Raw genomic sequence first — 27,938 nt, 5'->3', positions numbered from 1 at the left:
TATTTTTCAAGATCAAATTTATTGAACAGTTGACATGTCTGCAGATAAAAGTAATATTCTACAATTTTCTACCAGTCCATTGATTTAACAAAAAGGCAGTCATGTGAACGTTGTAATTGCTAATATGACAATAGAGTAAATCAATCATGGCATGACAGAAAAGAGGCAGAAGAAAAGAGTAGAACATTGATCCCCCCACAAACCTCCACCCCCTCCCCACCCGCAAACACCATCATCCCGTGAAACTGCTAGAAAACACAATGCCCTAAGCTGTCTGTCACACTTAAACGAGGACATCAGTCATAATGATAATAAATGCAAACATAAAATATGCAGTTCATATGTCCAAACCATTGAAAATCCTCTCAGAGGGAAAAAAAAATACAACATGTAAAACAACTCATATTTACATAGGTGTATAATACAGAACGCTACACTGCTCATTTCCTCTGTTATAAAACAACAGTGAAGTAAATGACATGGAAAAATACAACAGTACAGCTTTATTAGCTCAAAACTTTTGAGAAGGTCACTCAAGCGAATCAACTGAAAGAGAAATTCTTCTTCATGGTCAGATGGATTTTTGGCCCGATAACCACACAGATCACTAAATTTAACAGGTAAAGTTGAAGGAGTGGATATTCTTTTGACAAACACAATGTGTTTCATTCATTTTCAGCTCCACGAAAAAACTAAGTCTCTACATTAAAGAGTTGAGTTGAAGTTGTTTTAAAATTACGATTCAAATTAAATCATCTATTTGTGACAAAGAAAAACAAATTCCAGTTTCATCTGGCCATTGAGTCTGACTCCACATGATTTGAGTATCCCGGTAAGTGATGACACACAAAACAGCCATGTGGTCCAAGAGAGGATATTGATGTTGCATCCTAACTGTTACGCACAAATTCATAACATTTAAAGTTACAAAATGACTCCTTACAGTTAATAATGAACTATTTTAGATGATTCTGTATTAGACTGGAAGTCTAATACAGAATTATGGGAAAAAATACACACAAAATTATATTAAGAATAATCAGTTATTATAAAAACTGGTCATATAGTGGAACATTCATTTTCCATGCTTTAGACAAGATTTGGTATGCTGTTATCACTTGGGTAAGTTGCCTGATAGATCAGTTTGCCCCATGTGCTCCTTTTTTTCTCTCACAAGAAAATAATTTTCCGTCATTGTCAAAGCTCTGAAATGAAACTAACATCCAAGATTTTCTATCCGCGGCTGTGCATTTTGTTCAGCGACTGAGGCCGCCGTGAGAGTATCTCGCATAACCATTCTCGGGATACAGCGAAAGCTCCTCTGTACTGCTGAGCCCATTGTTAAGATCTGAAAAAGATGACAGAAACAGCATTAATGATGCTATAACTGTCTTTACTCAACTGAATTGACATATTTGAAATACTTGATTTAGCTGGATTATACTAACAGCTGGTATTAATATACTATAGCATTACATCTGCCTTTCACAGACCACAGGACAAGGCACATCTCTTTAATTTAGAGTCTAAGTTAAAGAGATGTCTAAGTCTCAGATTATTCATGTTACTCACTCCAAATTACGGTCAGGTGTGCAATATGCGCCATCGCAATTTTTCGGCTTAGTGGAGTTTGCACCAAGACAACAGACCACCACTAGAGTGCCACTGAATAAGATCCCATGATGATTGCAATGGAGCTCCAAACAAAGTGTTTTCTGCTGCTGAGCTTGGAATATTGTTGAAGGACAGTAAGCATGCATTTATCCACCAAGAGGAAGTCTATATGCGAGGAAATATTAGTTGAATAGCCTGATGTTGAAAAATGAATGATAGAATGAGTTATCAAAAATCTATTAAATGCCTAAATGAATAAATTATTATTATTAAATGAATAAACTATTGCTGTAAAGAGAGACAAAAATATAATATGCCTACGTAATAACAATTACTGGCTAGACTGAAGCTGTTGTGAGGAAATGTACATATTTGAGCAGGAGGCCACTGGGGAAAACCAAAAGGTGAAAAAAAATCACAGGCTGTTGCATTGTTGGCCGTCTGTCTTCCGTTGGGGTGCTGAGTGGACAGCTACTGTCAAGTAACATTATAAAGCATCTACAAGTTCTCTGCAATATTTTTAACCTTTTACTTTGCTGTTGTACCTTAGTTCTTCCATTGCCTTTTTCTAATTTTTGTGGCTCTAAACATGAAAAGGAAAGCCTTAAAGCACATACTGCATCTGTTTTCCTGTGCAAAAACCTCTGTGTGGCCCCGTGGTAAATACCGCACCTGAGAATATTAGCTTCTCCTTCATGATGTTGACTTCCCGACTGGACCGTCGCACCACAGCGCTCAGCATAATCTGCTCTGGGTTATAGTTCTGCATCCCGCTCATCCTCCACCTTTTACAGCACACACAGACACAAACCGTTGCAAGCACATGATTCAGCATGATTCGGTGATTCCAGCTGTGTCATTACACCTTTTAAATCGGTAGTAGGGATACACATAAAATTATAGGCTGCAGTCTCCCTGTCGATTGGCTGGTCGATATGCTCTCGTTTGACAAAATTTTCAATGGTCGGACAATCTAAAAACATTTTTTTCTAACCAATCAATTGGTTAAAGAGTAGGTACAATTTCAGTCGACCAAGATTTGTTTTGGTTGACTACAGCCTATAAAATTATACACATTTAATGGCTGCAAATTGCTAAACAAGAGGTAAAGAAGTGCAGTGAAATATACAGTGAAAGAATCTGCCTTTGGCTGTTGGGCAGAAAAAGCACAAGGAGGACAGACAAGAAGGCAGATACAAAGGCCAAGGCAGAGGCAGCAGTTACCTGATCATATGATAGCTGACAGATGCCAGGGGGCAGCGGAGGAAGGTTGCATGCAGATCAGGCAGAGCACAGCACAAAGTAAGAATGTCAGAAGGAGAAAGAGAGGACAGGAAGATAGTGAGAGGTTATAGCATGGGGGAGAAACATGGAAACATTCAGAAGACAGAAGACAGAGGGAAAAAACAAAAACCAAGAAAAGGGAAAAGAGAGGAAAGAGCAGAATGAAAAGTCAGTGTCGAAGCAGCAGACAGTACAAGGCCAAAGCTCAGCTCAGGTCCAAACAGACTCAGAGGCTGGTATCAGCTTCTTCAACTTTTTTTAACATTTCACATTTTGTTAAATCCGACTAATATTGAGCTAAAGAAAAACACAACATTCACTGTATTTCTGCAGCACAATAACACCCACTGTGTTCACTTAAGAAGAAAAAATGGATATTGTATTAATAACAACATTCAGCCAAAACAACAACAACATAAAAAACTTCTCACTTCAATATCTCCTTTCTATCAGAGAAACAGTTCCAATGAAAACAACTACCTGACTGGTTGGGACTAATTCAACTGAATTGTAATTTTTGCCTTTGCTTCATTTTAATCACTTTTCAAGGCCTGAAGAGGTGAAATTATTGTCATTCACGGGGAAAAAAGCAAAGATAAGGGGAAAGAATGAAATAAATACACATGATTTTGTGCAGCAGAAATATTTCCTGCTTTCCTATTCTGTTAATCATTTTGTCACCCCTCAGATTTCTCTTGCGACCCCTGGTGTCCCGACTCCCAGGCTTGGAACCATGGAGCTAAATTATATTGATTGTCACAAATCATGCACCACAAAGTAAATACATATTTTATTTAAACACTTTAGACCAAATGCAGTGATGCTCATTTAGAATGACCAAGGCGAGAGAATAAATATGGTGACCGTAAGACAGGTGCTTATGCATTAAATATGTCTTCTGTAGTTGTCAATGTGTGTCTGTGACTTTCAGCATGATCACAGTCCAAATTGTACTTACTTCTGAAAACAGAAAATCCCTATGACTATGGCGAGGGAGACTAGATCTGAAGTGATCCAGATGAAGTTGTAAGCGCTCTGGCTCTGCAAGACAAGAAAAAAAGACAAGTAGTTTCCAGTCAGCACCACTGGAGGTCACCATCGACATGCATGTATCCTGAAGCTAACACAAGGCACAGGCTAAAGCAAAATCCTGCTATACAGCTGCTTTTGAGGTCAGACTCAACCTGTCTCGGACTTTTTCCCAGGGTCCTGTTGTTGTCTAGCGCCACGCTGAGCTCACTAACATTTCTTTGCGTCCTTGCCCTCGAGTCTTGCTGGGCCCTCGTCAGTCTCTGTCCTCTCTCCTGCTGTCCTCTTGTCTCGCTGTGTGACCTTGTCTGTGTGTGTGCGTGTGTGTGTGTGCGTGCATTTGTGTGATGCGCGATGAGAGAGAGACAGAGAGGAGAGCTGTTTACCATGAGCCAGATGGGGTAAGGCACCTTTCGGAGGACTTGAGGGGCATCAGAGGACACAGAAGGCACCCCGCTACACCACAGAATGGAGTAGAGCCAGGGCTCATTCACTGGGTAGACGGTCACACTCACGTTATTGGCCAGATACTCCCTGGGGGAAGTAAAAAATACATGTCAGCGCCGAAAATAAAGGTCCTCTCCCTTTCGCTCCTTAGCTCGTTTTACTCTCTTGTCACAACACTCTGCTCTTCCATGATCATCTGCAGTCACAGGGAAATACTGCCACTTTCTATCCTTTCTGTGTGTCACAAATACATGTACAGTGAAACCTATAATAATGAATCTAAAGATGTGATAAAGTTTTTTATGCCTGGTGATGGCAAAGTACGTGTTAAAAGGATCATAACAGGGTAATTTGGATTATCTGTGTCTTCATGTGAATCCATGTATGCTGTGTATGCATTTTAATATATGATTTAAAGGCCCTGAATATTATTGATACTGGTATTTTCAGTCAGCTTCTTACTTTGATTATATTATTCTTACTATCACGAGGTCCTAGTTTGAAGTGGGCGGGGCTCACTTGGGAAAAGGGGATATTTGATATTTCTGTGCGCCAATCAGAGTTTTACACCATTTGAATCAAAATAGGATGATAGCTGTGGGGTTGTTTGCTGACGGTTCCAGCACAGTCACTAAAAGTCACCAGTTTTGTCGCTAGGTGCTTTTGTGAAGAAAACTCGCAGGAGGAAAAGTCAGTAAATCTAGCAACAAAAGCACTAAGTTGTCAGCCCTGCCTGTAAACGCCCCTCTGATGACACAATAGAAACTGTTTGCACCTATTCATTTTGAGAGAGCAACGGCCAGTGAGGAAATTCCAAATCAACAACAGTTTGGATGGAAATTCGATTGCGTTATCCTCAAGCAGAGCTAAGGAGTTGGCTGCAGAGGTCTGGTGAGCTCACTTCTTGCTAATTCCACCCCCCCCTTCTTATTTTTTATTTTTTATTTTTTTACATTTTTAAACTTGTAGTCTTCATACCCAACCAACACTGACTGTGAGCACACACAGCGCCTTCTAGAGCCAAAAAAGCGTTTATGTAACTTAATATTAACTTGACATTGTTCCCATGTTTGTTGACCCCCTTACCCTTTCCACATCCATTCAGCCAGCTAAAGACCAAGTCAATGGTTTGAAGCCCAAAAAACACATTAATTGGAGGATGGAAGACATTTGATATCAGTCCAGAAATATGAAGTGGTTGTAGCACAGTTATTCTTAAATTTGCTATGAAGTAAATATCTATATACTTTTCACGAGAGAGAAGTCAAAATCACATGGGAATGGGCTTTTTCCTTTTAAGAATTTTTTTTCAGATAGTGCTTGAAGCACAAACAAAGCTTCCTCTCATCTCCTTCATAATTTTTCCGAGCGCTGTCCTTGTTGCCTAGCAGTAGCTGCTTGCTCTTACTGTATGTCTTTGTGGCTGGCCTTGCTATAGTGGAGGGTCAGGCTTGTAATACCCCTCTGCCTTATCTCCCCCACCGACAGCTTCTCAGTTGTGGTCTGCTGAAGCCCTCGCACCCTCCCCCTGTCGCTGTCGGGGGTCCACGTGACCTGGCAAAAACACATATGGCACGGAAGGACCCTGATCAGACAGAATGCAGTATGTGCGTCATATTCAGAAGATGTTACAATTTTACGGTAAAAAGGTGCTCCTTGTATAGGGTTTAAAATATCAAGATGATGTTAACAATTTCACCGTGATACCTCGGTATACAGTAATCACAGTAAACAAATGAGGCCATGTTTGAGAAGTTTGGCATCTTGTTTGGCATTTTTAGTCAAACTACTTTTCCCGTAACCCATTCCTCTTTTTGCGTTATATACCCTCCTCCTCCTCCCTGGTGCCACAGTACCAGTTTGCTTTGGACTGGCCAACAGATTTGTGCCATAAAGAGGTCCATTTTTCCAATAGGATTCTCCACAGTAGCTACACTGTGGAAATTAAGTATGCTGTAGAATAATACCAGTAGCCGGTCTGCTCAGTGACAGTTGTGTGTGTGCTCATGATTTACTAGGGTTGGAGTACTACAAGCAGCACCTTTAAGTTATCAAAGGATGATTATGGAGGGACCTACAGTCCTCACCCGCTTCTGGGAAATCCCTGCTTTCTGCACAGCCCACAGCGTATCCATGAACCAGCTCCGGTGGCGCGGATGTTCTGGTGGAGCCTTGCGGATGTTAAGCAATGCGGAGCTGTTGGCCCTGGCTGCCAGACGCAGCATCTCCACCAGACTACAAACCGACTGGTTGCCTATTCTGCTGCGGTCCCTCGCTGTCAGGGTTTCTACTGTCCAGTAGGGGTCACTCTGAGCACAGAGGAAGGCAACAGAGATCCAGGCACTGAAATGTAATGGCTCCGAACATACACTACGTTCTGTAGAATTAGAAGAGAAACTTGGTGCACATTTTGTGTTAAATATATATTTAAGTTGTGCCTTGCTTTCTTATTTATATTCTCATGTTTTTTATGTGTTTACAAAGACAGCACATATCTGTTCTTGATACTGTGAATGACTTTTAGGCATTAGATTTTTATGTGGTTCATATAAAATTTTCTTTTTTCTTTTTCTGCATTACCATTTTACTCACAGTATTTACATATTTATTTTCATTGCAAACACCCAGTTTGTAGTCTAAGGTTTTTTATCTGCTTCACATTTAAAGGCCTTCATTTTTAAAATATCCCACTGTCCTTCTGCATACCCTCAGACTATTGTCCGTTTCAATTATTAGAAAATCTAATTCATTTACATAGCACTTGCTTTTCTATGTCTTATGTTTTCCTGTTAAAACTTTCAGTTTCACTTCACTTTATACTCACTATTTGTTATTTATACTAAATATTCCTTGCATCATAATTTAAACTTACAATTTCACCACTATATATATATATATATATATATATATATATATATATATATATATAAACAGAATATGGTGAATGATGTGGTGCCATTCAAGGGAAAATGCATTTTATAGCTGTGGTGGACTCTGCATTAACAAAATGGGGGTGAGCTGAGGTGAAGTGGATTTCAGTACCTCCAAAAACCACTGGCCTGCATTTAGAGAGCGAATCTCTGTCCAGTTGAAGAAAGAGGCATCGTCAAACTGTCTGGCTGGAAAGACCTTACTGACATCTGTGGTTCGCCTCAATGTGCGGTCTCGCATGAGGAATGGAACCCCATCCACACTGGGAGAGACAAAGTGGTCAGAAAATATTGTACTTAAGAACTTCAGTTGTGATTTACTTTGGTAGAAGGAAATATATTGATGATGTTACATCAGAAGTCAATAACAAGCAGAGGTGGAACGGGTTGATAATCTCCAAACTCGGTTGTGTAATCACATATTTTGTTGCATCTGTCTCATTACATTTAATCCTTTCTACTAAACAATCTATATCTTTGCTGAGGGACCTATATGTGGAACGTCAGAGCGCACAGAATTCATTAAATATGAATAACTCTGGATTAAAATGCAATAAATGTGTGATCAATAACCTGATAGCCACGTCAGCCTCCAGGGAGCTGGCTCCATGCTGCAGGGCTCGGTTAAAGGACACCATGGTGTTTTCTGGAGCCAGCTGGAGCAGAGAGAAGACAGACGGGAGGACTAATGTCAGTCACTGTGTATAGAAAACACACATCATGGGGGAGATATAGAATTATAAAACAACATAGAAGCAATTTCTTCCCCTTTCAGGTGCGCCTGTTAGTAATCGCAACAATGGATAACCATCTGCATGCTTGATTTGGCATAGGTTTTGTTTGGTTTTTTTTTAAACACTGGATGCAACCCTTCCATCAGCACTAAGAATGCACTGACTTGTGCATCCCCAGCAGCTGGGTTAGAGGAAACGGGGGTCGAACCGCCAACCCAGAGATCAGCGGAGAAACCTGTCCTACCATCTCAACAACAGCCTCCCAGATAAATAGAGAAGCATGATTGATTGAAATCACATTTGTGTGAAATGATTAAAACTGAAACCAAAAAAGTACAGAACCCAGTCTTTTATCAGGCACATCTACACACAACCTATGGTTTACTTATTTTAATTCTTTATAGCAAAAGATTTTGTTTCATAATTTCTTTATTTAGGATTTAACCGTCTAACTTTTTCAAAGAGATAATTAGCACAATTAGCGATGGGCTACAATCGACCCTGAATAGCTATATATAACAGCTACTACATATTTGGTCAAAACTGAAGTAAGGAATCCGACTTTTTGATAATGAAAAGTATGACAACATAGAAATGCATCATTTCCAAGAAAACAGCAAAAATTTTAATTCCATGTAAAATCTGCAGTAACTACAGAACGGCAAAGAAAAAGCCAATTAGTCAACTATTAAAGCAAGGTGTTTGGTGTAATTGAAAAATATCCATTTGGATGAACTGACATCTTGGTAATTCAGTTTGTTATTTAACATGACTAAATGAGGCAGTGGCTAAATCATAATAGAGAAAAAAAAAAAGCTAACTCCTGCTAAAGGTAACTAGCTTATCAGAGTAGCAGTAACCATCATCTCAGCTTCTGACTCTAGTGGAATTAATGAGATGGGGTGAGAACAAGCTAACTTTAAATTCCAAATTTATCATTTAGAAAAATAAGTGTATTAAATTGTGATTGAATTTATTACATTGCTCTCAATATAACTACATAAAGAGTTCACTCCTGTGCCGTGAACTTGGAACAGAACTGTGAGCTGTTTTCTTTCTTCAAACTGGATGAAAGCTCAAAGAACACCTTGTTTGTAGAGGTATTGTTTTGTGTGAAAATTTCAGTAGAGTTCAGTAAAGAGCTCAGTATCTGCAAAGGCAATGAAGAAAAGCATTTGATGAAGGCATTAGTTTTAACCCTTCTTCCTCAGCGTCACTGCTTCTGTAGCTGCTCTCTCACATTACAATGTGATTCTCATAGACACAGCAGATGCAAAAAAAGGGAAAAAAAAGAAAAAAGAAAGAGCGATCTGATGTTTGATGATTTAATCTCCATATTTGTCTTAACTGTCACAATCTGCATACTGAGTGAGTCTTGAAATTACTCACTTGTGCGTCAGCTGGTTGCTTTACTTCCTGTCTTTGTTTTTTCCCGCTTCTGTGATTGTCTGCCCTGCCCTGATGTGTTTCACCTGTTCCCAATTACCCCTGGCTCCCTTGTGTTTTTTAAGTCTCCGTGTTCCCCTCGCTCCTTGTCAGTTCATTTGTGTATCACCACTCGCTCCTCGTGTAAAGACTCCTGTTGTTTGTTCCCGCGGATTTGCCTGTCAACTCGTTTACCTGTGGGCCTGATTTTGTATATTAAAACGCCTTCACCGCATCAGCCTGTCTTGTGTGTCTGCAATTGGGTCCTTTCCTCTGAGTTACTGGCTTCATTGACATTAACACATGGTCTTGTTGCCATTTTAGCTTAATTATTAATTATTAAATATTATAAATTTCTTTTTGTGAGCATGTGAGAGTGTGTGCACACACACTCATCACTGTACATTTGTTTATAGCTAGTCATCTGGAATAGTATTTGTTTGGCCAGCTATGAAATGGGAGTTCAGCTTGTTGTTGATTGTCATGCTCACAGAGCCTGACAACAGCTCACGTACTGAGGCTCTACACCATTCTGCTGCGGAAAATACAGTGAGTGAGATACACATTCTGCGTGAACTCAAGAACACATAAACTGATCTACCAGCATGGTATGCTGACATAATTCTTCAGAGGAAAATCTCAATAAAACATTCAGAACATTGTTTTTTTTTTGTTTTTTCAACGTTTATCCCGAGCATCAGCAGGAAATGAACACCTGATGGGTCTTGGCAGTGTCATGCTCTCCCCACAGAGCTGCACCTCATCCATTTGAACAGTTAACTGGATCAGACAGTGAGGTCTGGCAAAGCACCAACTCACCATAGGAGCACCCCGTCGACCGATGATGTCTGGTCGAGGTTTGAGGCTGTGGCGGTCCATGATGCAGGGGCAGGTGAATGTGAATGGTGCCAAACAGACAGCCAGGAGGATGATGATGTAGCTCACCAACACCATCACCTGGAAATCTAAGGAGGAGGAGTAAGAGGGTTTTTAGAGTCGCTTCATTCATCTTCTGCTCATCTCAGCTACTTATTATGCCAATAAATTCTTAACTTTGTCTGTGTTGGTTAGAAGAACTGTTAGTCTGTTTTTAGTACCAGAGGGTAGGGGTCTTAGTCTGAGGGAAAGATAATTTGCTAATGCCGGAAAATTCAGACAATTACAGGAAAGCACTGGAAAATCAATGTAGCATATGGACATACAATATATATCTGACATATCTTCACATAGTTACTCAAATATGAAATGATAGTGTAGTGAAAGTGTGTTAACAAAAATTGTGATGAAATATTTTCATCAACTTTTTTAGAAGAAGATGAGACACTGAGGAGACGGAACTGACATCATTAAACAATAATTGTGACTAAATCTCCAATGAACAAATGGATGAACAAAGAGGTGACTAAAAGGAGTCTACAAAAAAAAAACTTGAATGAAATCTCTCTATATTTTCATTGACGAAAAAAAAGGAGACGAAATTACATAGAAAGTTTTTTCAAACAATGACATAATCCAAAATGTCCTTCTTAAACTTGATGGCTGTACATTTCACTTTCTGCACGCCGGAAACTTCTTCCCAGTGACTCTGAACACATGCACAATTACCACAGTGCCAGCCTGTACCTAGCTACTGTGTGCACTTAAATGCTAGGACTGTAGGAACTCGGGCTGCATATCGTGACGGGAAAAGAAACATAATGGCAACAGCGGGGCGTGGTTGGAAAAAACTAGTTGACATTTGGACCCACTTCAAATAGAAGTCGGCAGAGAGAAAAAGTGAGTGTGTAGTATTGTCGGGAGAGGAGCTCTGCGGCTACAACTATCGTTAGGAAGAAAACCAAAAACATGAAGAGACACTTCTAGGCGCACCTCGAGCTAACCTAATGTTGAGCTATTAAATAACGTTACGTTAGTTTGAAAGCCATATAAGCCAACCACTAAAGGCAGTGATGTAATCATGACAATGGGACATTGGTACACTGGAAAGTCAGCAGCCCAGCCAGCTAAGTTAGGTAACCTTTTGCTTAGGAAAACTTGTTTGTTTTGGAGTGAACATATTATCCATGCTAAAGCACGTTTGATAGATTATGAGTGGTTCCATGCAGCTAAATGTAGCCTGCACATCTACTGGTTATTAAAATGCACAGCACCTTATGTAGAATATTGACTTTGGGCTTGAATATAGTTTGTTGGGTAGTAGACGGCTGTGTAGTACTTAGCTTGTGTTGTATGCAAAGAGACTCAAAATATTTTCTTCATAAATGGAAGTGTACAACCTATTGTAAACACTGTATGAGTATGACACAGTCTGTTGCAAGAGTTAGATTGTACGGGATTTGCTAATGTTGCATCTTTCCAGACTTGACTGTTTTATCCTTCATCATGTCTGGATGTATTGCTTTAATTAAGAACATCAGATCCAATACCCTTCATTCTTAATCATACAACCTGTCATTTTGTGGCTGCTTTTTGTTTTGATTTTCTTTCAGCCTCAGTTGGATGAAATCTTATGTGAAAGCAGTTTGCTGAAGTTTGACAAAAACTAGACCAAAATGTTTGCAACATTTGTCAACTAATCTGTTGACTACAAGAAGAAAAAAAAAATGTCAAGAGTTTGAGTCAACTAAAAAGGAACTAAAAATAAAAGGAATTAGGTGGACTTAATCTGACTAAAACTAACATGGAGTAGTATTACTAAATCTAAAAATAGCTGACAAAACAAACTGGAAATGGAAGTAAAGCTATGGTTTTATTTAAGATGCAATCACAAAAATGATCTCAATCAGTCCTTATAACTCTTTATAAACCAAAGAAATGGAAAGCAGACATTCTGCCCGGTGGATGGCAGGGGATCTTTACTTGAAATACAAGTCACCACTTACTGGATCTCTCTCTGCGGACCACATATCCAGCTACCAACCAGCCGATAGCTGTGACTGTTGCCAGGGCTCCAATGTGCAGGAATGGTGCTGTGGACTGGTAACAAAACACAATTATATAGAAGTGCTGTTAGTTGCTGGTAACCATTTAGAGAGTACAACAGAGTGCATTTTTGAAGAAAGTTAGATGCATATGTCAAAAACAGGTGAACGGGCTGACGATCAGAACTCTTTTTAAGTGTCTTACAGGGTTGATAGAGTAAACAAGGTTGTTCTGTCTCTCATTAAACTAATATATGAATAAAACTAATATATTTACTAGGGGTTGACTAGGGTTTTTCAGCAGTACTATGTTTTTGAGTCACTTCCAGTGATTTAATAGCCATCTTTACAAAGGAAGTCCTAACACTGCAAATACACCACGGACCAGTTGTTCAACATTCAAGAGCCAAATTTAATTTAAATGACTGGAAAATCCTTTAAAGGAATAGTTCAACTGTTCGAACTATTCCTTTAAGTTTGCCAAAACATACACATAAGATTACCAATGATGAGTAAAACTGTGAAAAATGAAAGTACTTAACCTACAATCATCCAAAGTATTACATGCTTTAAGTGCTGAGATTTCTAGCTTTCAGAAAGCACTTTCCTGTAATGTTGGAACAAACACACCCTATCATCTCACTTTAAATCCCTCATTCCAAATTATTGCCCTTTTATGGAAATTTTCATAATGTTCAGTCAGTTTAGTTGCAATTTACTGCACCTATCTTTAACTGACGCTATAATATAGTGTATGTCAATTTAGTCAAAAAGTACAAAACTAAGTAAGTAAAAACATGAAAGCAAAAAGAAAACATGCATTAGGTTTATGGCTGAGTCATGTCATTTTGATTCTAGACCAACCTGCAGTGATACAAGGAGGATGTCCCACTCATCTCCCCATATGTCATCAACAGAGACAACACCTGAGATAGCGGTAAGCAATGTAGCCAACACTCCAATCTGTGGAGATGAGGAGCACAATAATGAAGTCAGATTTTATTTCAAAAGTGTGTGTGAAGCAAATTCATGGCAAAAATTTAAGATTTAAATCAAAGCACCTTGTGAACCCAGTAGAGGTTCAGCTGTTGGCCCAAGGATATATGGAAAAGAGCTAAAATCTGAAAAAGAACCAAGATTTGGTGAGTTGTAGCTTAAGTGATCAATAAGGAAGTCTGCTAACATTTAGGGGTTTGAAAGAGTGTTACCAGTAAGAATGTGATGTAACTGAATCCCACGATGGTGGATGCGAGGATGGGGATCGTCTCATCCTTCCATTCTCCAGAGCGGTTGTATACTGACCTGGAGTGTGAACAGGTAAGGGCTGACTGATCTATGCTGATGGTAAAAAGCTTCCCCGGTTTGCCTAGTCCCATCCCTATCAAACATGCTGGTCCTAAAACATCAACAGTCACACAGTGGGGAAACTGACTCACCAGTTGAACTCATTGAAATCATTTTGAGCCACCAACCAGAAGTAGGCCCAAAAGAGAAGCAGAAGGAAAGAGCTGCACAAGATGATGAACCATGTACACTCCCACTGTAAAGGAAAACACAAACAGATTTGACACTATTTCAGATTTCAGTTTGTTTCTTAATTCCACACCAGGAATGAAATAACAAGCTCTGAGAAAAAAATTGAAGCCACTATACTAACAGTGGATCAAGTTGGTTTGTGTAATGTGAAAAGGGTTGGTTGCAGTGACAGTTCTCCTCAGATCAAAGGAGCAGAGCGGCTTTCATCTCATCGTTTTGGTTTTATGGCCCACAACTTCACTGTTTTGGTTCACTCTAAACAAGTCTTCTAGTGCTGTTTCCAGATGCAGTGGGCGACTGCTCTCAGCAAGAAGGCTCTAAGATCCCTCAGCAAACTAAATGCTCAGCACTGAGAAGCCGACAGACAACGTCAGCAACTACATGATGAACATAGTGGAACATTAAGCGGATAAAGCACCAGATATTTACCCCTGGTATTTGTCCATCCAGACCTAAAAGCACAGTGAATATTGTATCTGCTGGATGTGTAAACAGACAACTCTTTGCGAACACATTCCCCATATCTATTTTATAAGGTAGTTTGTGTCTGCTGTCCCCAAATGGCCAAAAAAAAGCAGTTAATGCTAGTTTTTTTTTAATTCATTCTCATATTTTCAATGTTTACAGGGGAAGAGAGTACTTCTAGCTTGGCTGACAAAATTGCAACACTATGAATATGAACGAGGAATCAATTTAGTTATGAATTAATTCTATTCAAATTATATACCCAGTAATGTAAGGCTCATTGGGAACTACAGTAGTTAAAGGAGTCCATTTCTTAGTCAAATCAAGCCAAATATTACGATATTTTTTGGTTGCTATGTGGTCATTACTAAGGGGTTTTTGCAGTACACTTCCCAGAGATCACTTTTCAGTCAAATTCTTCTTTGGATTTTCCCCAGGGTTGAGTCTCTGTAAGAGAAGCTCTTTTTGACTGTCAATGACTTCCTTTAATTCCTGTATGCCATTAGACAGACCTAGCCAACAGCAGATGTTTAGAACAGCAATTGTATTGAGCTCCTATAGGTTTAGTTAGTATTATTTTGTGTCAGCTGGCGAGGAACTACTGTAGCAAAGCAGTCTATTAATAGTTTCCATGTTATTACTGAAACATGTTTTCTCATTATTTAACCCCAAACTCTACATTCATCTGGCTTGACATATGCGGCAAAGATATAGAGGAGAGTTTGTGCTGCACTCAGGGACTCTTCCCTTCAGTAGTTAACTGGATTAGCTTCTAATGCCATCTGAAGGGAGGTGTGGCGTATGATAGGCCAGCCAACAGATCCTGTTCAGCACTGATCAGCTTTGCACCACACCATGCCTGGACTCACCCTTTCCAGCGGCTTATATAAGAGACCGGGAGATAGTTAGATGTGTGTGCAGGTAAAGAGCAAATGGCCTTCAATGATGAAGCTGTGGAGTCTACACAGAAAAGCTTTTGAAGGGTCTTACTATTAATCAGGAGAGGAGAATGTATGCAAATGCATCAAGGATTATCTTCTAACCTGATACAGCCAGTAAAAATATTACAGTATAAATTAGGATATGACAAGTTCCAGGGGCTGTTTTTAATTGGCTTAGCTTCTACCTGGAGGTCAGGTGACGATACATGGCTATGAGGAACTGAGCCAGAGTCACGTTGTCAATTTAGCTCATGCAACCAAACAACAGTGGAAATATTGTCCTAAATAGTCACTTTTAACAGTCTCCACTATGGCCTTTAAGTACAAGTCCATGTAATTCCAACTAAATCAGACCAGTTCCGAAAATGTGTGACGTAGAAATATGGTTCCTCCCTGGTTAATATTCATTTTTGAAAGTTTTTTTTACATTCTGGTGTCTACTCCAGCTGTGGTGGGCTTGCATTGGAGAAAAACACCTGAAAGCCACTATGTGATGAAGTGAGTGTGTGAAAGAACCTATAAAATAAATTCTAGCATATTTCTGAAAATGCCATCAGATTACTGAATTATATATATACCCCAATTTTCCCAGAAAAATTAACCAAATTAGCATTAAAAACAAACAAACAACAAAATTCTCTGTTGTCTGTTTATATGTCTCATCAGAGACCTGTTGGGAGATAAGGATTCCCGTTTCAGGCAGACGATCCCCAGTGGGGTCAGAGGAAGGTTGTGACTAACAGGTCAAGTAATCCCTGGCTGAGAAAATCTCCAAGGTAAAGAAAATGGTGACGAAGAGAAGCTTGTTCTTCAGTAACTACTGTCAAAGTTCCATTTAGGAAGACGGTAAGTAAAACAAGTCACTACTTGACTGCTCCAGTGGGAGTGTTCACATGTTCCAACCTTTAGAAAGCCATTCTCACTGTGCAGTACACTTCATTTTCAGAGGAGCTGTGTGATACCTGACACTTTCTCCTGAGTGCTACAAAGTCTCTCCATCTCTCCAATTAGAACTGCTGGTGCCCAACTTCTGACAGTGCTCATAAATCCTGATCTATGTGCTGACTTCGTATGATAAAGCTCTCCGTCCTTCTTTCCTCTGCTGATAAATACTGCACAGAATGGCCTATGTCAGTGTCAGCTGATGATGGACACTGCAAATTAAAATTAACGTGGCTGTATTCTAGATTGAAAAAGGAACACTGAACAAATTAACAATAATATAGTATATAGGTATGCAAATATATACTGTGGATATGTTACATTACTATTTCTCACAGAAACAATGGTAGAAAAAGTGGGACTGAATAACAGAATTCAACCATTGATTATACTGGTGGTGCACTAGATTATGGCAATTACCTGAATCCTCTACAAGGTCATGTTGCGTATTATACGTCGCATTATCAATTAAGCACACTTGGAGTTTGCAAAAAAGCACCTAAAGGACTCTCAGACTGTGAGAAACAAGATTGAAACAAGATTCTCTGGTTTGATGAAACCGAGATTGAACTGTATGGCCTCAGTTCTAAGTATAATATCTGGAGGAAACCACACACTGCTCATCACCTGCCCAATGCCATCCCAACAGTAAAGCATGGTGGTGGCAGCATCGTGCTGTGTTTTTCAGCAGCAGGGACAGGGAGTCTGGTCAGGGTTGAGGCAAAGCTGAATGGAGCAAAGTACAGAGATATCCTCTATGAAAACCTGGTCCAGAGCGCTCAGGACCTCAGACTGGGCCAAAGGTTCACCTTCCAACAGGACAATAAACACACAGCCAAGACAACGCAGGAGTGGCCAGTCAATGTCCAATCAATTGAATTTACCACAAGTGGACTCCAGTCAAGGTGCAGAAACATCTCAAAGACTATCAGGAGAAATGGGAGTTACCTGAGCTACATTTCAAGTGTCATAGCAAAGGGTCTGAATACTTATGTCCATGTGATATTTCAGCTTTTCCTTTTTAATAAATTTGCAAAAATTTCTAAAATCCTGTTTTCGTTTTTTAATGATCAGCTATTGAGTGTGGTTTTAAGAGCGAAAAAATGAATTTAAAAGATTTCAGCATAAGGCTGCAACTTAACATAATGTGAAAAAAGTAACGGGGTCAGAATACTTTCTGAATGCTCTGTATAAAAACCTTTTTAAGACCTGTATTTTTTGTCAACTTTGGGGCTGTGCAACAAGCTGTAAATGGACTGACATTTTATCACCTTAGAAGCTGATACACACAAACACAGATGTACACAAACTATATTTACCCTCTATTTTCTTGAGGTAATATAATGTTGCTGTGGGCCATGAGGCCAAAGTGCACAGTTGCCACTACACACACAGAGGCAGAGCGTCAGTACTCACGATTTCTAAAAGAACATTAAGCCTTAAACACATAGAAGCGCTGACGGGGAAATCCACCCTGGATTAAAACACTGACTATCTTTCATAATAAAACCAGTCACACATCACTGTGCTGCAGTGTAAACAGACAGCACTCGAGTACGTGAATGCTAGCCTCTCCGCTTATGTCTCTCTTGCAAGCACTGCACGTGTGACTACATGAAGCTTTGTAAGTGGAGAGTGAGAGGGGAGAGGTAGCTACGTGCTTGTCTTTTTTCCTCCTGGTCAGTACAACATCAGTGCCCCATTCACACATTCAGTAAATGGACTAATTTATGGCCAAGCCACTGGCTCTTTGTGATAAGACATCCAAACAGCAGGAGCTGTGACTGCCCAGTGGGTATGCAACACAGCTGGGTGTCTGGCCCTGCTTTACACATTCAAACACAGCACTGATTCTGTTACTTGCTTTATTGTAGGGATGGTTTTCCCCAGTTACTAGGGCCTGGTCAAGAAGCGCTTAAGGAATTTAAGAGAAAAAGTTAGGATGACTTCAATGTCTAATGGATTTTTTAGAAACTTTTCTGATTTAAAAAGATTCCTAAAAGAATTAGGCAACGAATTCATTAGAAAGCGTACTAACACCTTAGAAAGATAAGACAAATGTTAGGCGAATATTATGGTGACAAACTATTTAAACTGACAGGACGGAAGGTTTTTAAAGGTTGAATTTTCTGAAGTGTGTCAACAGAGTGATGTTCAAAACGAAGCATCTAAAATATTTCCATTTGGGGTGTTACAGTGGCCATCCTAAGACATGTACCATGTAGACTGCAACATCCCTGGTTTGAAGACTATATACACTTTTCATTAAATCCAAAAATGTCGCAAAAATATGTAAAAAAAAAAAAAGACATGGTCAAATGGTAAAGTGTTTTGTTTTTTTTAACAATACGTGGTATCTAAAGAAGAACTAAAGGGAAATACAAGGTAAAAAAAGGAGCCTGTAATACCACAACCAAAATGACCAGAAGGATGTTGCACTTGGGTTTGCTGTTGTGTAGTGTTCTGTTGCCTTTCACAAAGCCTGACCCATTTTTGGCCTTGAGAACCAGAAACTGGAAAATAGTTCATTTATTCTTGAGCTGCGGTCAGGTTTCAGTGCAGCCTCAGGAGGATTGTCTAGTCTCATTATCATTCTCTATTTTCCTCTGCTGTACACTATGTACAGTAAGCCAATGGACATACACACTCTACTTAATCTAGTTTCTATATGTAAAGGCTTATCTACAGGATCTTTGTACAGTACTAGAATAAACATGGAGCTTAAATGCCCTTTTATAACTACTTTTGTTCTTAAGCTTTTATCATAAAATCATTAGACAAACATACAGTAGATGTATACACGCATCTCTCTTAGTATATCAATCCTGCCACTTGTTCTTATCATTAAAACCTTTATTTTGGTAAGACTGCATCTTACATATTATCCATGCAGTGGTGTAAATGTCTTTTGAGTGACTGAGTCAAAGACCAGGTTACTGGTACTTCTGGTAATTCCAAACAATCACCAGCTTTAATCAAAGGTTGATGATTTGATCATCCGTCTGCAACAACTTACCAACTAACCATAACATTAGTGCAGTAACAGAATAAGGTTGTACCAGTAAAAGTAAGGTATAGCTATGTTTTGATTTGTATAATAAGCAAATAATATTGGATTTTTTTCTAATTGTTAGTGTGATATTACTCAATGATCAGAGGTATTATCTTACCCTGGAGCTGTCATCTTGGGAACGCTGGTAGCGTTTCCAGCGGCAACCATAGATCCCAGTAACAAAGGACACAAAGACTTGCTTCTCATAGACCTGTAAGGGTTGGTGTTTCACCATGCTCCTTCAGCCTCAACGCACCACCAGTCTGTTAACATCCCACACAGGACAGGGAATCCTGTAGAAGACCAAAGTGTTACTACACGGGACAAGCTTTCCAAAAATTAGCTCAGTCTTTGTACATACAATTACATTTTTCATCAACACGCCATTTCACGTCATGTTGCTGAGGTATATTTTCACAACAGAGTGAAGATGTTGATAGCACTGGGCATTGTTTAGAGTAACAATACCTGTGAGAGGAAGTCAACACACTATTCAATAGTGAGTCATGTCTGGGACACAGACATAATAATAAGGTATACAATTTACAGTCAGTAGGTCAGCCTTTACCCATCTAAGGATTATGACAGTGGAAAAGTTGCAAATAGGTATCAGTAGGTAAGTGGTGCTTATCTATGGCTATGACTTAATCCTTGAACAAGAAGAACATGAATTAAAAAAAACAAAGAGTCAGATGGAGACAGCATGTTGCTCTCAAACTCACTTCTGCCTCAGAGAAAAATTTGTTGCCTTGGTGGCAGGTAAAAATGTCTTGGCACAGAAGGTGTTGTTTTTCATGGCTCTCTGGAAGAGTCACGGCTGTGCCTTGTCTTTTTGTTCTCTCCTTTATTACTCAAAAGCGATCTCTTGCCTTTTTTCATTTTCAGATTTGTATGGCGTTACAGACTGAATTACTGAACTGCATAATTTTAGTTTGTGTGTGTATGTATGTGTTATTTATATACTGTCTAAAAATAAAGCTGGATTCTGGGAACAAGTTCTCAGTCTGAGCATGTGATCCTCAGGGCCTTTCTGTTAATAGAGCACCTTGATGTCCTGTTGAGTGACAGTTCAGAAAATGTCGACTTTCAAAACATACCAGTTTGTTTTTTTTAAATGGTGTTGCTTAATGGATGACAAATGTCAGTTTGTCAGCGAGATGGCCCTTTGGTCCAGACTGAAATATCTCATCAATTATTACAGGGATTGCTATGAAATTTTGTGCAAACATTGGTGATCCCGAGAGGATGAATCCAACTGACTTCGATGATCCTTTGAGTTTTCATGTAGCAGTTCCATGATATTGACATTTGTGGTTCAGAGTGAAAATATTTCAACAACCGTTGGATGGATTGGCATGACAGTTACAGATATTTTAGCAGCCTAAAAGATAAATTCTATAGACTTTGTTGATCATCCGTCCTTTCCTCTAGTGCCACCATCAGGTCGAAATTTTCACTTACTTAGTGATATAGCTTGACATGTGCTGGATGGATAGGCACAAAAATTTGTACAGACAGTCATGGTTACAAGACAATGTATTCTAATTTGACTTTGGTTATCCCTCACATTTCCCAATAGTGTCACTATGAAATAGACATTTTTGGTTCAGAGTGAAATATCTTGAAAACTTTTGCATGGTTTGCCTTGATATTTTTGACAGATAATCAAGGTCTCGAATGGACAGATTCTCATGACTCTGGTGATGTCCTGACTTTTCATCTAGCCCCATTACCAAGTAAAAAAAAGTATTTTGCATAATACTTTGCTTTATGATTAAATACCTGCAAAAGTTATGACAGCCTCAGTCTCACCTCCCATCTCCACACAGGATCTCTGGAGCTCAGCCAGAGTCTACATCGGGTTCTAGGTCACCTCTTACCGAAGCCCTTCTCCCTAATTGCTCAGTTTGGCTGGGCGGCCAGCTCTAGGAAGAGTCCTGGTTGTTCCAAACTTCTTCCATTGAAGAATTATGGAGGCCACTGTGCTCTTGGGAACCTTCAATGCAGCAGAATTTTTTTGTAGCCTTCCCCAGAGCGATGCCTTTTCACAATCCTGTCTCTGAGCTCTGAAGGCAGTTCCTTCAACGTCATGGCTTGGTTTTTGCTCTGATATGCTTTGTCAGCTGTGAGACCTTATATAGACAGGTGAGGGCCTTTCCACATCATGTCCAATCACTTCACTTTACCACTGGTGGACTTCAATTAAGGTGTAGAAACATCTCAAAGATGATGAAAAAAAATTGGGAGGCACCTGAGCTACATTTCAAGTGTCATAGAAAAGGGTCTGAATACTTATATCCATGTGATATTTTAGTTTTTCCCTTTTTAATAAATGTGCAAAAAATTCTAAAATTATGTTTTCACTTTGTCATTATGGGGTATTGAATGCAGATTGACGAGGGAAAAAATGTTGTTGTTTTTTTAGCATAAGGTTGCAACATAACAAAAAGTGAAAAAAGTGAAGGGCTCTGGATACTTTCTGAATGCACTATATAGTATGGGTTACCCAGCTTATTGACAATGCTGCAGAGATGGCTAAGTAAAGATACACAATATTCTTTAAGCCAGACTGCAATTGAACTCCACACTGTGCAGCTGGATGGAAATGAATGAAGTTTATTGCCTCAAAGCATCAATTACTTCCAGTTCCTGGTCATGCATGTACTGTACACTCTAGACCACTGGGCTTCCGCAGTGAAATCGACCAGTCAAATAGGAAAGTACACACATAAATTAATTTAAAAATTGAAGAAAAAAACCTTGGAAAATAAAGTTCATAATATCCTGATTTTCATTCACACACAAGCCCTGCATCCAGCTGACTCTGGATAAGTGAATATGAATATGAGTCCCAAAAAAGGGTAGAGAGAGTGCACTACATCACTCACGTTACTGGCTCATGTTAAGGCAAGCGGTAGCACTGTCATAAAGGACACAGCCAGAGAGTGCCTCTGAGGGGCAGCTGCAAGTGTCACTGGTCACTATCGCCTGTCCCCCTGCAGGCAGCATTTTATCCACATGACAAGAGAAGATGGATGAAGCATACAGCTTTGATGCTGCAGTCACAGCGACAATAGTAATGTGTCAGAAAAACAAGGCCTCCTTATTCATTTCAATTAGACGACTGCACTGGTACAGCAGGGGTGGAAATGCAGAGGGGTTTGTGGGGCAATTTAAAAAGCCCACCCTAATCCTCACCACTTATGAAAAAAAGAGCCATTTGGTGCTGTTAACTTGTCAGTAACCCCCACCGTGACCATGGCTATTTCCCTGGACCAGTCCATGTGGACGAGGAGGAGGTTTTTGAGATAGAAAAACACTCTCAGCCCTCAGAAGCTGAGCTTAAAACTCTGCCGAAATAAAATGTTTACCATTTTATTGTTTATCTTTTTTTTTGATAAAACGGCGGCAATGAAGGGCAATTTCCCAGTCAGATAAAGGTAGATAGGGCGTGTTTCCTAGTAAATGGTCCATAACAAAACTAGAATTGAAGCCTCACAGTTGTGTGCCCACGCAAACCAGTCACGTTGCGGTTCACATCAATGTCTGTCCAGGATCATATAACAAAAGACAGAGCACAAAGTTATAGCCATGACAGTAGACAATGCTTTAAATATGGATGTTGCTGCAAATTAGATACAAATTCTAAGACGTGGATGCTTCACACACATCTTCAATCTGGCAGCCAAGATAATCTATACAGTCACCACAGTTTCAAGGTGGGCTCCCAGGATTAGTGTCACCAATTCAGTATCCGACCAAACGTGAAATATGGTCACAATCTGCCCTTCTGTTCATGAGTTATGGTGTTGAATAATGGCCAGAAAAGTGTTTTTGCAGGACATTATGATGACACAGTGAAATTGACCTTTGTGTGAAATTGTGTTATAATTAGTGTATGAATTCTTGAGCTATGGCCAAAAACCTGTTTTGTGAGGTCACAGTGACCTTGAACTCTGAAGTTTGACCTGACCAACCTAAGCAGTTCATCCTTGAGTCCATGTTGACGTCTGTGCCAAATTTAATGAAATTCCCTCAAGGTGTTCCTGAGATATCGCGTTAATAGGAATGGGACACGCGGATGGACGGACCATCCGACAACATAATGCCTCCGACACTGCCTGTCGCTGTTGTGGAGGCATAACAAACTGCTCCGTGTCTCTGAGCAGAGAAATTACAACGTGACAGGGAGACCAGCCCAAATTGTCTGTGTACTGCTAACTCTTTCTCCATGTCACTTCAAGATTTTCAGTGATTCAAAAGGGAAAACACTGGAACAAACCTTAGTTTGACACACAGATGTCAAGCTATTTCACCTTTGAAATCTCTGACCTGCTGCTGGTGCCAGAGGAAAAGTCAGAGGACCACAGAAATCATCAGAATTGATCCTTTATGGACCTTGAAGAACTGTACCAAATGTCATGGAAATCCAAATAGTTGTCAAGATATTTCACTCTGAAACACAAATCTCAATCTTCATGGCGGCACTACAGAAGAAGTCAGACGATCACTGAAGTAAATGACCATGAATATCTGTACAAAATTTCCTACGAATCCATCCAGTAGTTGCGATATTTCTGGACCAAAGTGGTGGACTGGCCAACTGAACTGCCAGACCGCCATAACCAGCCCTAAAATCAAGCCACAAGAATGGCTGGAATGCTACCAATGAATGGGCAATGAATAAAAGTTCATTTGTTATCTAGAGAAGTAAAGTTGGATGAAATAACAGATACATGCAATCTTGGCCTTCTCTTTCATTATCAAAAGCCTGTATATTTCATTAACGATATGTTAAATTTCCCAGTTTGTATTATAGACTTATTTAAAACCTATACATATCATCCAACAGCTAGCTAGCTTTTCGAGAACCATCTTATGGTTGCCGTACCAACTCACAACATCCACCACTGACTGGAAAATAGCTTGCGATGACGACATTTGCCCTAATCAATATTCTTACCTCCGGTTGGTCAGTGTTGACAACCTGGAAGCAAAGCCTGGATATCATTGTCTTCCATCACTGTACTAAAATAAAATGAGAATATCTAAAAAAGTAACAAAACCCCAATACAACGTCGTTGGCTATTGAGTGTCACATGCGTTATAATACTTGTATCATGCATTGTATTATGCATTGTATGTCCTATTCAGGTGTTCTCAGGGGTTACGTATGAATGTTTGTTTAGGACTCAATGCTAACTTAATCTATACAACAGTCTTCCGAAGGAGGAAACTGTTGTTCATCGACCTCGCATATCTTCATCCTTTCACTGTTGACTGGTTATTATATGGGAACTCCCAGGCCTGAGGGAGCCTTCTGTATTCAGAGGAGTTGGCAGATTCCCAGCATTCACATCCTGACCCCATCCTCAAACAAGGGCTAACTGGAGCTGAAATCACAGGGGCCTTATTCCAGCCAGGTTGGCCTATTGTCTCTGTGGTTTTCTACCATGGTGCTATCGTCACAGAGCTGAGGTCATAATGAGGTAAAATACACTTCACTCCACTTTGCTGGGTGATTTCAAGCTTCTTGAAAATAACTCCACATAAATTATGTCAGGTATGTATTCATTAAAAGGATGCAAATATGAAAAGTCTGTCTTCCCATATCTGCTTTTATTGTCCAGTAAGTATAAACTGGACTAAAGTAAATGAAACTGATGTAGCCAGAGGTTGCTCCCTAATGTGGATAAAACGGAAATGTTTTCTCAAGAGGGACAGGTAGGTGTTTCTGTCTGACATCAGGGATAATGCTCTGATAGTCATCTGTTTTTAATGAAGCAAAGCTGTGCGAGGATAAAAGGCAATGCTTGTTTCAAGTCAAAATACTGTTTCATTCAAGAGATCCAAGAAAACATGGAACTGTTACTGGAAAGTGACAGGCAAAGTTCTTCTGGATCCTGGATGCCCATCAGAACTCAACCGAAAGGATGAATCTGCCATTATAAACCACTGTTCCTTTGACGAGTTGTCTTCAACACACTCTATTTACAGTATAACCACTGTGAGCAAATGCACACACACATTTCTGAGAAGAAAAGCTTTTAACCTTTGATGAACCCACATTTACCTGATATAAAAACACAGCACATATAATACAGTATATGTGCTGTAATGAGTCAGCAGTGTTGGCTGATTTTACTGCTGTACCTACAGTGAACAGGAACTGTACTGTTGCTTGGACTCTCAGCTCTAATGCCCGTATTAATTTTTAATGTAAATTCTCTTGTTTCTTTTAGCTTCTGTTACATACCATATACAGTATAGTCTCTCGGCACATTTGCCAGCACCTTGCAACTTAGTGAAGAAGAGAGCTCTCCATTTATTCCTTCAATTCACGCAGGTTCACAGCCTACACGTATGACAAAGCTCTCGCCTGTGGGCTTTCTGCCGCCCTCTCATTCAGCTGGCTTCAGGCCAGTTTCCTCTCATGAACCCGTCATTTACCTGAAAGGCCTTTACTACTCTCCTTGCTTGCCAGCTTCCAGAAGTAACCTGGCTACTGTCACCATGCTCCCGGCGCTGCAGGCGCCTCGCTGTGTCAAAGTTGTCAGTGGAGTTAGAATTATGTGCTCATTGAATAATAATACAGTAATCCACTAAGTCTCATCCAACCAACTGCCACAGAGCCTCTGCCATATCTGTCTATTATTAGCCTTTTATCTCGGTCACTGTCGCCTCTTTCCGGACTTCCATCGTTCACTCCTTCATGAAATTTATATATGCATGCATTAATAATACCCTTCAGAAAATATTCTTTCAGTGGATTTAGCCAAAAATAGAGTTTCCATTAGTGCCACGTGCTCATTATCCCCACAGAGAAAGGAAGTATGAGGGCACAGCCTGGAAACAATGGGTTTATGAGGTGCGTTTGTTATCAACCTGTGTCCATCAGGTGGTCGGCAGACATGGGCTCCTGCTAGTTAAGGCGAGACCTGTTCTCGGGCCCTGCACATCATCAGCCAAGCAACACCTGTCAGTTGTGAGGCAGTGTCTGATTTATTAAAGGTGATGTAGGTCTGACAGATGACGAAAGTGACGCTACAGGAAAGCCAGGGTACAGATAGAGATGAAAGAAAACTGTTAGTCAGATATATCTTCTACTAATCAGATTTGGGGGGACTGAAGGACAGACCAATGAAATTAAAGCTTGATTCATTTGCCTTGCAAAGATGATGATATCACCACCCAGTTCAAAGATGTTTCCTTTTTTTTTTGATCAAAAAACCTACCATAGGTCAGTAGATAGCCTTTAAATACCCTCATTACATATAAACATGCAGTGAGGAAACTGTATGGGGACAACTGAATTATGTGCAGTATAAAGGGATAACTTAGTATTATAATGGTTTCACATTTAACCAAAGAGAATTTAACTACCTCCTAAATTCAATTTACCTTGTCAGAAAAATGGTATCCTATACCCAAATTCTGAATGCTGGGAAATGGAGGCATATAAAAATAATTCAGTTGATTGTGTGTTTTCAAGTAACCATTTCTTGTTTTTGTGTAATTTCAAACACTGACTTTAGTTTTCTGTGTCTGTACCAAAGAAACTTACACAAATCTCAGTTCTGCAACAAGTGCTCCCTGAGATTGCTCAGTAAACCAATGCAGCTTCTCTTATTTCACAAACAGCCTCATGCAGTATGTTGGAGAATCTTGTCTGTAACTGTCATCTGCATTTTCTCCATCCTATCCTATCCTTCCATCTGTCATATCTACCATAATGTATGGACGCTTGTGGAGAGAGAATCGTCATAGTAGACGGACATTCTGCTGCTGCTGAGTGGTCTGCGCTGAAATGAGCCATGCTAGAACTGATGTGTGTGAAAGAGTCCTCAGAAGATCTGATTGACAAAAAAAAAAAAAAGTGTGGATGAATTGTTTAAAAAAAAAAAGAAAAGAAAAAAGAAAGGACGCACTGAGTACAGATCAACTCATACTGATCGTAAAACAAACCACAGTGCCAAGTGACAGTTAGGCTGCGTGGATTAGGTTTAATGTGGATAATCCGACCAAGTGCGCACAAACACGTACCTTACCTCCACGGCCGACTTTTCTCTCCCACAATGTTGAAAACGTCAGAAGCTCTCGGTTAATCGGTTATTTCCACGGATGTTGTTGACATAATGTCGTTTCTCCACTGCTGGACTTCACCGATTCATATGGCAAGTCTGCGAAGTTACTTTTGGCGACAGTGCGAGGCGAACCGATTGCGCACATCAACCAACTTTATACTGTAGCAGCAGACACGGTTGTAACGCATGAAAATAAGGGATGTTTCTTTAAATGAGGGGACCGTCTCTCCTTGAATAAAATGTCCCATCAGTGCTCATGCAGAAGAGTTAAAAAACTGTAATCCGTCCGACACGGTGTGGGTGGAGCTGTGAGGCACGCTGCGAGAAGGCTCCAGTCTGAGCAGGTTTGAGCCTAACCACAGCCTCTAACTGCTGTGCTTGCGACTGGTATTTTTTACAGTGTGCATGGTGACTGGCACAGGTAAACGGACCTGAGCAGCAACACTGCAGCTTTACTACTACTGGTGAACATGGAGGGAGAAATGTTGATATGGGCTACTGTGGTGTTTCCACTGTGTTCTCTGTCAGTCATAA

At 39.9% G+C, this 27,938-nt stretch overlaps 1 protein-coding gene across 3 annotated transcripts; it reads right to left on the bottom strand.

Moving 5' to 3' along the window:
* Positions 1 to 27,673, bottom strand: gdpd5a (glycerophosphodiester phosphodiesterase domain containing 5a). 3 transcript variants are annotated; one of them, XM_040151563.1, is made up of 16 exons: positions 27,364 to 27,673; positions 19,439 to 19,613; positions 13,821 to 13,924; positions 13,593 to 13,686; positions 13,446 to 13,505; positions 13,249 to 13,347; positions 12,346 to 12,439; positions 10,283 to 10,428; positions 7,878 to 7,960; positions 7,417 to 7,567; positions 6,453 to 6,683; positions 5,783 to 5,928; positions 4,314 to 4,461; positions 3,857 to 3,939; positions 2,287 to 2,399; positions 1 to 1,348 (listed from the first exon to the last, which is right to left on the bottom strand). In XM_040151563.1, the coding sequence occupies exons 2-16, from the start codon at positions 19,553 to 19,555 to the stop codon at positions 1,257 to 1,259; spliced, it is 1,761 nt and encodes a 586-aa protein (XP_040007497.1). In that variant the 5' UTR covers positions 19,556 to 19,613; positions 27,364 to 27,673; the 3' UTR covers positions 1 to 1,256. The 3 variants fall into 3 exon arrangements, with proteins under 3 accessions (XP_040007497.1, XP_040007499.1, XP_040007496.1); XM_040151565.1 differs by having other exon boundaries at positions 1,247 to 1,348; positions 6,462 to 6,683; XM_040151562.1 differs by having other exon boundaries at positions 1,247 to 1,348; positions 27,369 to 27,673.
* Between the last annotated feature and the right edge of the window lie 265 nt (positions 27,674 to 27,938).

This window comes from Xiphias gladius, chromosome 17, assembly GCF_016859285.1.
Source record: "Xiphias gladius isolate SHS-SW01 ecotype Sanya breed wild chromosome 17, ASM1685928v1, whole genome shotgun sequence".
Classification (NCBI taxonomy): domain Eukaryota; kingdom Metazoa; phylum Chordata; class Actinopteri; order Istiophoriformes; family Xiphiidae; genus Xiphias; species Xiphias gladius.
Note: the sequence above shows the minus strand (reverse complement) of the source record. Positions and strands in the feature narration are given on the sequence as shown.